The sequence below is a fragment of the Mirounga angustirostris genome, unplaced genomic scaffold (assembly GCF_029215605.1).
Source record: "Mirounga angustirostris isolate CCGP_5_RB_7025 unplaced genomic scaffold, mMirAng1.0.hap1 SCAF_8, whole genome shotgun sequence".
Taxonomy (NCBI): domain Eukaryota; kingdom Metazoa; phylum Chordata; class Mammalia; order Carnivora; family Phocidae; genus Mirounga; species Mirounga angustirostris.
The window spans coordinates 24806622-24820891 of NW_026991716.1; the positions used below are offsets into that span (position 1 = coordinate 24806622).

Genomic DNA, 14270 nt, shown 5'->3' on the forward strand with positions numbered 1-14270 from the left:
TCTAAAAAGGAAGTTGTGCTCTTCTTAGAGATTTCATATTTTAGGGGGGCTGCTGACTCCATGGCTGCAGGTGTTTCATTAGGGGCTGGGGTGGGGGAGGAAAGCGTTTTCCTGATTGCAAAAATATATTATAAAATTATGTTTAATTATCAGGTTATTTGACTTCTCTCAGTTTTAAACGACAGAACCGAGAAAAAGCAACCTCTCTGTAAAGGGTTTGAAGCTATTTAAACGAGACTCACTCTGGCGCCTGTGTCTTACAGATTGAGTGGTTTGTCTCCCTTCCTGGGTGACAATGACGCTGAGACCCTGAACAACATCCTGGCCTGTAGGTGGGATTTAGAGGATGAAGAATTTCAGGACATCTCGGAGGAGGCCAGGGAGTTTATCTCCAAGCTTCTGATTAAGGAGAAGAGGTAACCCAAGTTGGTTCCGGGCTCCGGAAGAAGGAGGGATAATAGGGAAGCATAGGCTAACCGCAATTCGTGGAAATAATTCCCGAATTCTCTTTTTGACATCTCCAATGCCCATGCAAAGTTGTAAATGGAAAGAGTGTGATGCTCTTGACCTTGTTTACTAAGATCGTGGACTGGTTTGGTCAAGAGGCTTGAAAGGGGCTACAAAAACTTCCCTGCTTCTGCCTTTTGCAATAAGGCTCTAGCAATTAGGGGCTCTTGCTGGGCCTCAAAATGAAGGGTTTGGGATAAGTTATTTCCATAACCCCTTTCATATCTACAAAGCACATGTCCGGTTCTGTGTAGCTGAACACTTAACTATCATTTCATTTGAGAGCCTACTGTGGACCAGACAGTGCCAAGTGCTTTATAGACCTATCTTTTAACCCCCATCCATTTCTAAGAGGTGGGAATTATCATTATTATTTTATGGATGAAACTCTAAATAGTTTGCCCAAGATCATATGGCTAGTCAGTGGAACTGAGTGTCAAACACGTCAACCTTCCCCTAAGGCTGCCCACTTAATTGTTACATATTACACGGCCTTCTATTTTCTGTCATGCTAAAACCACGTTAGTTCAAAATTCAGCAGATGGAGGCGCCTGCATGGCTCAGGCTGTTAACAATCTGCCTTCGGCTCAGGTCATGATTCCAGGATTCTGGGATTGAGCCTCACGTTGGGCTCCCTGCTCCCTCCCTCTGCCCCTCTCCCTCTGCTGATTCCCCTGCTTATACTTAGTCTCTCTCAAATAAATAAATAAAATCTATAAAAAAATTCAGCAGATGAAAAAGAGTGACCTTGAAACTTAAGGGCTTGCGTTTTAGAATTACAGGCAGGGGAAGGACATTGTGATTTAGTCAAAAACAGTTTCAGATGGTTTTATACCTAAAATGTAAAATGGTAAATGGTGTTTAAGATTTTCAAGGCCAACCATACTGAGCCTTGCTTCATTGTTTTATTATCTTTATGGCTTTTAAGTTATTAATAAACATGACTGTGAACAGATAGGAGGGTGTATTTGCGGGGAGGGGATTAAAGAAGCAACATGGGTCTGGAGCAGTACCTGAAACCAAGGAGGTGCTTTGTCGACAGTCTGCCAGGAAATATGTCTGGGGCATTGAGAACACATGTGTAAAGTCAGACCCTGCCTTTAGGTACCCCATGATCTAAGAGAAGAGATAGGTATTTCTTAAAAAGATAGAATACAATGCAGTTAATGCAAAGATAGAGTCTGTTGAAAAGGGTCAGTCAGGACTGCATCCTAGAGGGTAAGGAGGACTTAGCCAGGCGGGGGGGGGGGGGGGGGGGTCAGTGTGAGGAGAGGGCACTGCGCAGACATGGGTTTTATCTTTAATGGAAAGGCACAACAGCTGATGTCACTATTATTATTATTATGTGTATATCACTGAACACCAGATGGAAAATGTCAACTCTATCACATCTTTGGTGGGTGAGATCTACACTTACTGAGAATCTATTCGACAGATACACTTTTATGTGTTATCTGATTTAATATTCTGGATTAAATGAGGAAACAGAGGCTGAGAGCAGTCAAGCAGTCATGTGGTTAGCACAGGGCAGAGTCCTAGCCATGCCTGGTGGCCTCCAGCGCCATGCCCTACCCACTCCTTTGGTCTGAGGGCTTCACAAATATGATCATGGAGTAAATTTCTGGGTACAAAAATAAACTCGAAATTCTATTAAAAAATTAATTATTAGTACTATGTTATTGTTAACTTTTTAATAGTCAGCTTTCAGAAGTTTGCATTACAGTGAAGAAATAATAATTTTTTGGCACAGTCAGCTTTTGGAATGCTTCTGGGGATTTAGTACTGAAAATTCATGATATTCAACAAAACAGGACTTCCATCTGAGGTTGGTGGAGGTCAAGAGTTTTAAAAAAATTATATCTGCCTGTTTAAGGTCCTCCTAATGGTGATGTTGTCACCAAGTTACTAAACTTTCCATCATGGATTAAAGTAAAGGGTTATCATCTCTTCAAATCTTATACTTAAATGTTCGGTATCTGAGGAAACAATTTTACTGAATCAATCTACAAACTGAAGCTCCATGATCGTTGGAAACTACTTTCTTGATACAGTTTCAGAAGTAGACTCCAGATTGTTGCACTCACTTATAGTTTTTATTTTGAAAGGTTATTTGGTTTAATGTGATAAATGTTAGCACACAAGACAAATTTATAAAACTTGGAATTAGAATATAATATAATCTTTGTAATTCTTTCCCACGTTATTTTTTAAAATTGTATAAACATTTGCTAGCTCAAAAGGATATAGTTTCTTTGTAAAGGTATCTAATGAACTCTTTCTCAGTACTTATATTAACTTTTCATCTATTTAAGTATTCAAAACCTTTTTTTTTTAAGATTTATTTATTTAATTTGAGAGAGAGAACAAGCAGGAGGGGCAAAGGGAGAGGGAAAGAGAATCCCAAGCAGACTGCGCTGAGTGTGGCGGAGCCTAATGTGGGGCTCAATCTTATGACCCTGAGATCATGACCTGATCATGATTAAGAGTTGGATGCTTAACTGACTGTGCCACCCAGGAGCCCCCAAAATTTCTTAATTCAAAAGTTAGTGATACATATTATTCAAGAGTTTTAATATATAAATCACTTTTGCAATTATCAAGAATCATTTAGCATTTGGCTCTTGAGGTAGTTAAGTGTGCATTTGTTTTTCCACTGACTGATAAAAGTTCAATTCATGAAGCTCAAACATTGCATGAAAAATGGTTACTTGTATTGGAAAGTAGATGTTCAATTATGAACAAGATTTTTAATTATTTGCCTCACTTGTCTTACTGCTGTTGTTACCCTGACTGGATTTGCTGGTAACCTACAATCATCAATGATAGTTCCAGAGAAGATAGAATTGCCTGTGAATTTGACATTTGACCATCTGGTCTCCCAAAGGCAATGGCCAGAGCTGAGGTGAATGACAGATTCAGGCCTCCTTGGTGTGTCTCTGCTAAAAGCCTTCCACATTTCCCTTTAGTTGGAGAATAAGTGCAAGTGAAGCTCTCAAGCACCCTTGGCTGTCAGACCACAAACTCCACTCCAGACTCACCACTCAGGTAACTGAGGCTTGTTGATTTTCCTCTCCTTTTCTAACCAACCTTGGTCTTTTGATGATCAGAGGCTAGAAGCATTTTAGCCTCATATGGGGTTCTAATTCCATCTCTCACAGCCTTCCAATCTTGTGCTAGTGTTGAATTGCTTAAAATGCTTTTATTGAGCAGTTTGTGTTTTTTTTTTTTTTTAAATAAATGCTTCTTATGTTGTTTAGGAGATATTATTTTCAGCATAACTATTTATTATGTTTATTCAATCATTGTACTCATTATAAAATAAATTACATCACTGTACTATGTGCACACACATATATAGTCTAGGATATATAAATATACAACATTTTGGCGAATATAGGTTAGTGTACATTTGGGATAAACATGTCTCCTTAAAACAGAACTTGGAATTTTAACATTGATGCTTAACTGGTTCAGTCTGCTCTGGCACCAAAAAACTGTAATACTAAGGTTGATCCAGATAGTATTATAAATATATGTGAAGGAGACTCTTACCAAAGACTGAATGAAGATGACCTAAATACTTGTGGTTTTTTTAATCTTTTTTTTTTTCCAAGTTTCTATTTAAATTCAAGTTAGTTAACGTACGGTGTAATATTAATTTCAGGTGCAGAATTTAGTGATTCATCACTTATATTCGATACCCAGTGCTCATCACAACGAGTGCTCTCCTTAATCCCCATTCCCCATCTAGCCTATCCCCCTGCCTACCTCCCTCCATCAACGCTCAGTTTGTTCTCTATCATTAAGAGTCTGTTTCCTGGTTTGCCTCTCTCTCTCTTTTTTCCTTTTTTCCTGAGAACTTGTTGAAAATAATTGAGCCCACATTCTGTGTTAACTTCGTACAATAAAATCCCTAATCTACTCTATTGCCTTAATTGCCATTTATGTTCCGACAGCTGTCTGTCCCTTCGGCACAGATTCCTTTCCTAAGCTTCAGATCCATATATCCCCCTGTGTACTTGACATTTCCACTTGGATCTTCTCAGTCCTAAACTGAACTCATTTTCCCCACCTCCCCTCATCCTCTACCATCCTCCCAAACCGCCCCCAACTCCCACCAAGTGGCCTCAACCAGACCTCCGGGCTTTGCTGTTTCCTTCCTCCCCTCCATCTTCCCATCTCATATTTAATTTATCTCCAAGTTCTGTACATTATTTTCCCTAATTATTTCTAGAATCTGTCTAACCTTCTCCATCCCCTTGGTTATCCTGACGCATGACAACCCTCATCTGAATTACTATAACAGCCTCCTCCAGACTTTCTCCACCCACATCGCTATGGATTATACAAATAACACAGAATCAAAAGTGTAACATTTAAGTAACTCAACTAAACATTTAGGATGTTTAACTGGCCAAGATATATAGAGAGGCAATAAGCAATCTCTGCCTTCTGGCCTCACTGCGGAAGGTCTGACATGAGCATCTGTTAAGATGGCGACTGTCATGCCCTGGAGTCATATGTGTTTGATACACTTTCATTTCCTCCATCTCTGCTCCCCATCCTCCCTCCTCCCCAGGGTTTTGGAATGGAGCTTTTTCACTGACCAACAAACCTTGGAATGACTATGCTTCAGGTACTCATTTTTTCCACATCCAGTTTTTATTGAAATTAACTTTACTTCTTTTTTTTTTTTTTTTTTTAAAGATTTTATTTATTTATTCATGAGAGACAGAGAGAGAGAGAGGCAGAGGGAGAAGCAGGCTCCCAAGGAGCAGGGAGCCCGATGCGGGACTCGATCCCAGGACGCTGGGATCATGACCTGAGCCGAAGGCAGACGCTTAACGACTGAGCCACCCAGGCGCCCGAAATTAACTTTACTTCTAAATTCAGCATCAGTACTAAGTTTTATTTGTGTCTGAATATACCTTTCCTTGATAATTGGTACTGATGTCAAGTAAAAATAGACTTTTTACCTAGTTGGTACATCACCCAGACTACATAAACTGCTTATTAGGGTTACCAACCTATTTTGGGCCAATTTTCCACCAATGTATTTTTATCCAAGCTTATTGGTGTCCAAATACACTTTCACGTGGTAGGACAATATGGAAACCGTGGCAGATAAATAATGACATTATACAGTTTAAAAAGTGCTTAAAATATTTTTAAAACCACATAACAACAATAAAAATCACCTTTTTGTTATTCTATCCAACTGTTGGTAACTAGGTGAATAGATATTTCACAAATATCTACGAATGAAAAAAAAAAAACAAATTCCATTGTAGAAATCTAGTTAGTTATCATTAAAGTTATAATTATATGGCACTGTGCCAGGAACTGTTCCAACTGCTTTATAAAAATTAATTCATTTAATTCACATACCAATTATCTGAAACAGATACTGTTATTCTCTTCACATAGATGAGGAAACAGAGGATAGGGGTTAAGTACTTGTATGGGATCCCACCAGGTGAAAATGATGGAGGTAGCATCCCAGTGTAGACAGGCAGGCTCTGGAGTCTGGGCAGAGCTTCACCACTCTGCTGTCCTGCTGGATAATGGACAAAGGGGGCCTGATGATATTTCCAGAACTCTTTATGTACTGTACATTTTTGGTGTTACTGAAAGCCAGTATTCAAGCTTAATGTATTTTATTTTTCAATGAAATATTAAGACTAGATTTTTCCAGAAGATTCATTTTTGGAATGATCTTTGTTCCAATATGTTCTATAAAATCAGAATTTAACTTTATGTTGAGAATTTAAGTCTTATCCAAAACTATTTACTATTTAAATCTAATTTCTATTTCAAAAGTCTTTTCTGAACTTTTATTTATCTCTTTTAATTTCATGTTTAAAAGCACTTACCATTTCTTAACCACTAAGCCTGCCTATAACCAGTCAGTAAATTTAAGGATTTTTTTCCCCCAGGAATTAAAGCCCTGTAGCTCTCTGCCTTCTGTATTATGCTCTTACATTTCCAATCATCCATATATAACCCATCTTCCATCAGAAACAGCTCTCAGCTGGAGTGGAACAAAGCATTCCGAAATTACAAATCTGTTAGAACTCATCAAGCGCCTACTGCAGACTTAATAAATGCTTTGGGCCTGGAGGAAGGAAAACTGAACAACTATGACATTGTTTCTTTTCTGCCAGAACTAATAAGCCTCTACCTTTCCTTCCCGTTTCCAGTTTTATGACCTTAGATCATGCCCTTTTTCCAATTTATTGAACTAATAAAATACCTTAGAACATGATATTCCACCTCTGTCCATCTGTTCTCTAATTCACCAAATCATTACTTCATTAATGATAACTCTGATCATCTTACTCCTTCACCAAAAATTCTTCAAGCGTTCCCCATCGTGCACACCAAACAAACCAACCCAGCAGTCCAGGCCTGCTCTGACATGCCCTGGTCTCGGGTGTCTGGTCCTGTCTCTGCTACTGCTTCTAGATCAGCCCAAATCCTAGCAAGTGCCTGAGACCTACTTTAAATGCCACCTCCTCTAAGACGGCCCTTCTCAATCCCCAAACTGGAGGTGCTTTCTCCATCTTCGTGGACTTCTCTTGTGGCACTTAAGTACTCTTGAAAACTTTTGGAAGAAGCAACATCTTTGTCTCAGTCTTGACTCTCATGCTTTGTCAACATGAATGTTTGTGGAAATGAGTTTTGACAAAACACACACGTGTAAAAATGAAGTGTCATCAGATACCAAGCTCTCTGTTTCTGACCTGAGAGGAAAGGTAGTGATGACAAGGGAAAGTGGGAACATGCTCGAATTGGACCCTGAAGGTGGGTCAGTGTATCTGTCAGAGGGTCATGAACAATGTAGGCTTCTAGAACATCTCTCTAAGAGCATTTTCTACCCAGTAGCAAGTTATTGACTCTTTAGTTGTTCTCATATCAGAAGTTAGGAATGAAATGATAAAAAAAAAGTTCTAATCCTTCTCCAAATGTCTTCTGGTTTCCCTAGAAGAAGAAGAATTGTTGCTCTAACGCAAAGAACCTTGTGACCAAATAATCCATAGAAGGCACCCATTTGAAAGGTTGGTCTTGGGTCTTTTCCTAAAGAGATGTTTTTGCAAGCCTTCAGAGAGAAAAGCAAGAAATAAGTCACATGTGTGTTGCACTATGTGGGAAGCAGGGTGGTGTTTCTGCTGACAGGGAGGGCCCTGATTTTAGATTGCTGTGTGTGCAGCCTGGATCTGCCGTTTTCTAGCAGAAAAACCTGTTTCCTGATTTGTGGGTTGGGAATAGTCTTACTTCCTGTGCTCGTTGAGTGGCTCCATGAGATAATCCAAGCAAAGCCTGGAAACCAGGGCCTGGCACATAGAAGGTGCTTGATAATTAGCTCCGGAGGTGCCAATAACTGAACAGGGCAGTCTCCGGTAGTCCTCACAATTGTGTGGGGTCAGAGGAAGTATTCGTATTTTTTGTATTGTTGGGGAAACCGATCTCAGAGACTCCAAGACTAAATAACTCCCCCAAAGCTGCGTTGCTAGTAAATGGTAGAATGTGACTTCTCAGGTGTCTCTGAATTTAAAGCCCATGCTTATTTTTCTTCCCTGAGTTGCCTACTCTTGGACCTGGAGAAACCACCACTTCATACAAAGCCTCTACCCTGCTTAGAATTTTGTCAGAATTCTTAAGATATAGTTTTACACATGAACACCTTTGATTATATCAGTAAGCTAGCTTACTTTATGCTCTAAAGGAGAGGCCTAAAGCAGTGCACTTGTTACGGAGGACTTTTAGAAATCCCAATATTTATGTCCTTGTTGGGGGCCCATTTACCCTCCAGCAAGTCAGTTCTCTAATTTGGGGTGGTAAGTCCATGGCCACTGTTGCAACTCAATTTTAACAAATGTGTAAGACTTATGAATCTATATTCTTGCTGCCCACTGGTCTTACTCTTTTATTCTGACTGGTATTTATTCTGGTCCTGAAGTTTTTCTTTGTCCGTCTTGTAAGCTGCCTTGACTCTTTCATAGGATAAGATCAGGCAAAAATAAATCAATAAATCATGACCAAAGTCACAGACCAGAGTTAGGAAAACATTCAGCCTCTGGTCCATGGGTCACTTACTTAGAAGTCTATCATTTATCTAGAAATCTATGAAACATCAACAGAAAGCCTTCGGCTTCCTACTTACAATGACCATTCTCATGTGTCAAAGTAAAGTTTTGGGGAAGGTAGAAGATAGCTTTACGTCTTGTGACAATGCAGAGAAGGAAAGGACTCTCCGTGCTCCCAGGCCTGGGTCGTTGGGCTCGCTGAGGTGCAGCCCGGCCTTCCCCTGTGAGTGGTGGGCACCAGAGTCCGCAGGAGGCTCTCCCTGCCGGTTTCATCCACAGTGACCACAAACCTCAAGGGTTTACCACAAACTGCATTCCCACATGAGCACTGGAGTCACTTTTGAGGCCTGGTAGGGATGAATGCATTGGGTGACAGGAGGTCGCATTGCAACCTGTGGCCAGGGTCTGGCAGGGAAAGAATGAGGAGTGAATGACAGTGGGAGGGGGTACAGTCCTTCCATGTCACGTTGGCGCTTTGAACCCAACACGATGGAGGACGGCGGCAGCCCAAGCAGTGACAGTTATGCAGAGGACAAAAACATGTGAGCCGGTCGCACTGATGCTGTTGGATATCGTCTTGGTTGGAATTGCTTGATGCGAACTTTCTCTGAGCATGGCCAGGCCCGCCTCCGGATGGTCACTTGGGCTGGCTGCCTTCCACTCTTCCGTCCCTCCGGCTCCAGCTGGCAACAGAAATTCACCTTGGTTACACTGCAGGCTGGGAAAGAGCTGTTTCAGGTCCATGGGATGTGGGCGCTTCCTAGTTTCCTTTTTTTTTTTTTTTTTTTCAAATTAAATAAATGTAAACTTAAGATATTAACTCCTGAGAGCAGCCTCATTTGAGAAGAATTTTTTTTCAAATCATTTTTTTATAGTATTTCCTGCCAGGATAAGATGGGTTTTTGGCAGGCTCTGTTAGGAGTAAAACCAACTTTGTGATAATATTGATTTTTAAAATCTGGTGGTTGAAGATTATTCCTGTGGAAAAAGAATGACTTCCAGGCCCTATGAATAAGGCAGGATCCACAATGTAAATTGAGGCATATAAATCTCCTGCAATTTGTTAGAGGTTTTTTGATGTGTTGAGGAAACACTCTAAAAAGCCACCCGGGGCATTTTGTTCCATCTTCTGCCCACCTGTGAAATAAAAGTTGAGGATACCTCCTCAGTTGCACAGGAGTGATGTAGGGCCGCAAACGGCGCGCAGGCCCGTGTCACCCGTGGTCATAACGCAAAGGAGAACATTCACACGCCTGCTCCGCGATGTCACTGTGATGCGGGGTCACCGACAGGATGGACGGTGTGGCAGAAAGCTCGGGGGCTGGCTGTGCTTCACATGAAACAAAGAGGCCTTGTCCTTCGATTTTGCAAATAGTACGAAAATATCTTGCATAAACTTGAAAAAAAAAAAAAAACCCAACTCTGGTAAGCGTGGAATCCTGCAAGGGGTTTCTTTTTTTTTCCCTCTCACACGCACACATGCATTATAAAAAATCATGTGTGGTTTTCCTAAGGGGCACAACCAACTAATTACAATTTTAAAAGCCCTGCTGAATTAACAAGAGTCATATTTTGTTTGCTTTGCAGGAAAACTGCTGTGGTCGCTGCTGCTTTGGGAAGATTTCTGGAAAAATCAGCAGTTCTGATGCCTTGACCCCGAGGATGATGGGTGGCCGTGGGGGGTGGGGGAGCCGCCGCACTTGAACTCGGAGCGCCCAGTTAAGGCGGATGCCTAGTGCTGTGGTCCTGGGGGTGCAGAAAAGCCCCACGCCCCTTTCCTCACAACCCCACACCCCATGGCAGTACACAATTGGGAAGATGCTTCCCTGACATCTTGAGTTTTCAATGTTTATTTTTTTATTTTAGTCGCTGGGATAAGGGGTACCTGATTTCTGCTCTTTCTCAGCTTCCTAGAGCAATCAGACTGGAGATTTATTTGAGACATTTAAACCTGGAGGATACATTGAGAGGGAGAAAACTGCTTCCAGTCCTTAAACTATGCCTTTCAAAGGGGTGATCATATCACCGGAAGAAAATTCTGTCTTTCAAACCCTTGATCACTTGGTTTCTCAGACTGTGTTATTTTGATTTGGTCTGAAATCAGGTGAATCCGACTCATAAATAATCTGCTTTCTGGAACTTGAGCTGTCTTGGAATCCTGAGGCAAGAGGCATCAGATGTCGTGTTTTCTGTTTATTCTGAACTTTTGTCCCAGCTCATCAGTTTCTTCCGAGCAGTGATTCTACTTTCAAATGAGTGATGCGCATTTCACAAGGCACTCCCCTCTCTTCTGACTGAGCATTCACACGCGTGAAATGCACTAGTTTTCACCAGTGGAGCAAGAATTACAACCTTAGGAATAACCGTAACAGTTACGAGAGCTTTCCTCATGCTGCCGCTGTCAATGAGCGATGGGTCGTGTGCATCCCAAGGAAGGACGGTGCTTTGCTTCCAATGTTGAAATGACTTTGGAAATAGCGCTCAGGTTTCTGGGTAAATGCCAACATTTCTGAAGACCAATGATCTCACCTACGCAGAATCTTGCATGGCTCAGTGGTTGTGAGGAAAGAACATTCAGAAATCAAAGTGAGGGGGAACATTCCTGCTCACTCTTTGGATATGAGAATGATTTCCAGTTGGAAGCTTCTTCTTGTTCTTGAACTCATATGCCATTTCATTACAGATTTTTAATAACGGAAGTGAGCCCTACCGTATATAGCACAGAAAGGCACAGAGCCTCTGAAGAGTGAAACGTGGGTGCCGTTTCTTTACGAAGAAGAGGCCATGCAGGGCCACACGCAACTCCTATCACACAACTAGCACCACGCTCACCATTCATCTTCTTAAGCTGTCCTCATATTTCCCATTTCCAAATAACTCCTGTGATGAGATCAGCTATAAGAATGCATTTTTAGCTGTAAATGGTTCTAGGCTCCGATAGTCACCATAGTAATGGCCATATTAGTGAGGGCAGTTTTAATTGGCATTGGCTTTTCTCCATTATTGCTTGTATCCACCTAGTGGGTCCTTCTAGCATGCCCGTGAATAACTGTATGTGCAATGTTCTTATTCTCATGTGCAAGGTAAAGGGGAAGTAGAGACAGAAGAAAATGTGTAATTTAGTTAAGACCACATGCCAATTTAGTGGTCATGCTAGTTATAAAACTGACTCCTTTCTAGCTTTGCTCTTACATTATGATGCATTTCTTTTTTCCTTTGGCCTATGCATTTATTCAAGGTTGGTTTTCTCCTGGTCCTGCTATGTGACTATGCTTAAAATGTTTAATTTGGTTTCCTTGAAAAAAAAAACAAAAACACATACAAAAAAAAAAACACCACACACAACAAAACCCTGTGACTGAAGTGTTATATTACTGTGCTTGCTATCTTTAGCTGATGGTATTCATCGAGTCTGGAAAAATACAAGCCAGTGCATGCATTAATACTCAGACCGCAGAGAGCTGGCATTCTCTCAAATGCTAAATAAGATGCAAGGGCCTGATTTGAAAACCCCTCATGGAAGGGCGTTTTCTGTCCTGTGGTGTGGACTCTCTACCAGATAGAGCAGGAGGTCTTTTGCATTCAGCTCCCATTCTGACTCACGTTGGCAGAGAAACTTTCACCAGACCCCAACACACATGGGAGAGGCAGCTTAGGCCAAATAAAGGAATGATTTCTTTGTCAAATTAATCCACTAATGACCCTGCAGTCAGTGGGTGTGATTTTTTTTTTTCTTTAAAGAGGTTTAGAAAGGAGACTCTACTTTAAGAATGGATCTCCTTTGAATTTGGAGTTAAATTTCCACATTTGGATGGGGAGGCATCCCCACGCCAGCAGGGTGTCTTTTATATGAGAGCTGAGGATAGTTTGCATTGCAGAGTTGATCATTACAGTCTAGAGTTACAGCGAAATGGGAGAATTTCGGTCTCCTGCTCATCCTGCTCCCTCCCTCCACGCCCCTGTGCAGCTGCCCCAGCAAGAACTGGTAACTTGGTAGATTGCCGCTCTGATGGGAAAGGGGGCTTTGCACAGCGGAGAAATCAAACCAGATGCAAGCATGGACCAGAGAAGCTGAGTCTGGCGAGACTGGGGCTATTGTGATCAATTTTTCCAAGAATTCATTAGAATTTGACAGCCTGTATTGCTTCTCCGCCCTCCTAATGGACGTTATGGCTTCAGTCCTTGCATTAGGCAGTAGCCTTTTCTTTGGAAAAAGGCGGCAATTCAGCACTGATGTGGCATTTCCCACTGCCTGGAGAGAAATAAACCTCACAAAGGATTCAAGAAAAAGCATGCCCCCATTTGTCATTTGTAAGATACCAACACTTCCCCAGAACCTGTTGCTATTTAAAAATCAGGGAGAAAAGAGCTCATGTCCCAGTCGGTGACATAAAAACATCTGAAATTGGATTCTCACCTGAACTACTTTGGGGAAAGATTCCTAGGTCAAAATGGGGGTAATTCTCATGTTAGTTTCTAGTCTGACTTGCTATTATTTTGCTTTCTTTCCTCGAAAATGTAAATAGGCATGCTGCTATTGCTGTGGCATACTTTGATGTGAAAGTGTTTTGAAAGATGCGTGAATTATTACATTTTCACCATTTTTATGGAATTTAGCATAGAATTTTTTTTCTCATTTTAAAGTCAAAATACGTATTTGATATTATGGAAATGAGGGTCTTATTCTTTATTTCATTCCTTTTTTCCTCCTTCTGCTCCCACTACCCCTACTCTCGGCATAAGGCAAATGGTGTCAGGATGCATACATGTACTAGTTCAGTCTGGATGAGGGAACCTCATTTGGAAGGTCCATCCGTGTGAGTGTAGCAAGAGGGCGAGGCAGGTGTCTGTTCCGGGGCAATTTCAGCATGGGGGTAACCTGCGCCCTCGCTGTGGCTCACTTCTCAAAAGCCATGATGCTCCCTACCTTGCTTTTGCTTTAGCTTTTTGCCTTTTTTTTTTTTTTACTTCTTTCTCTTTTTCTTCAGTTAGAATCAAAGTCCATCTTCTTATCCATCACAGTGCTCCCCTAAAGCCTTTTTGGGATAAAAATGATATTTCCAAAAGGCGAATTGCTTGCTGTCCTAAAGGAAACTTGAAGCTGGACTATTAGACGGTCAGATGTTTGAGTCCTGGATGAAGGTGACTTCTTTGTCTAGCATGAAGTCAATGGCTTCTCCCACTAGAAGTTCCACATATGTCTCTGAGCTCCATTTTTGTCAGGAGTGCTTTCCATAAGTGATCTTGATGTGGGTAGTTTCACCTTCCATGAAGGCTTATAACTCAACTACTACTTATTCAAAAGAGCAGAAAACATCGAATACCTGAGTGTTCCTATCTTGAATTGTATGTATTTTGTAGTTGTCCCAGCCGATGGATGTCAGTGAGTCTTTTCGATGAGGTTTAGTAGTGTAGGTAAGAAATAAAAATGGATTCGTAATGTGGTGATTGCACATGTCATGTATATTTTTTATTTCTGAACATAGTTTCATTCAGCTGTATTTCTTTGCCTTATAAAGATGTATAACAGTCATATATATGTATTATATTGAAGAATAAACATGGACCTTATTTATCCTTTGGTTAATGAGTTAAATTATTCGAAGAAGTGGACTTGGTAAATGCAATACAAACTCTGTCCTCTATGATAAATTCTGACGTGTTAAAAATCCTGTG

General features: G+C 41.0%; 1 protein-coding gene across 3 annotated transcripts in view; it reads left to right on the forward strand.

Annotated features, from left to right (window-relative positions):
* MYLK4 (myosin light chain kinase family member 4) overlaps positions 1-14162 on the forward strand; it is an 83986-nt gene extending 69824 nt beyond the window's left edge. For all 3 annotated transcript variants that reach the window (XM_045866470.3, XM_045866471.3, XM_054505757.2), the window contains 4 exons: positions 264-416; positions 3474-3552; positions 7493-7565; positions 10182-14162. In XM_045866470.3, coding sequence (XP_045722426.1) covers positions 264-416; positions 3474-3552; positions 7493-7540 — 280 coding nt within the window. In that variant the 3' untranslated portion in view covers positions 7541-7565; positions 10182-14162. The remainder of the gene's footprint in view (positions 1-263; positions 417-3473; positions 3553-7492; positions 7566-10181) is intronic.
* Positions 14163-14270: the final 108 nt, after the last annotated feature.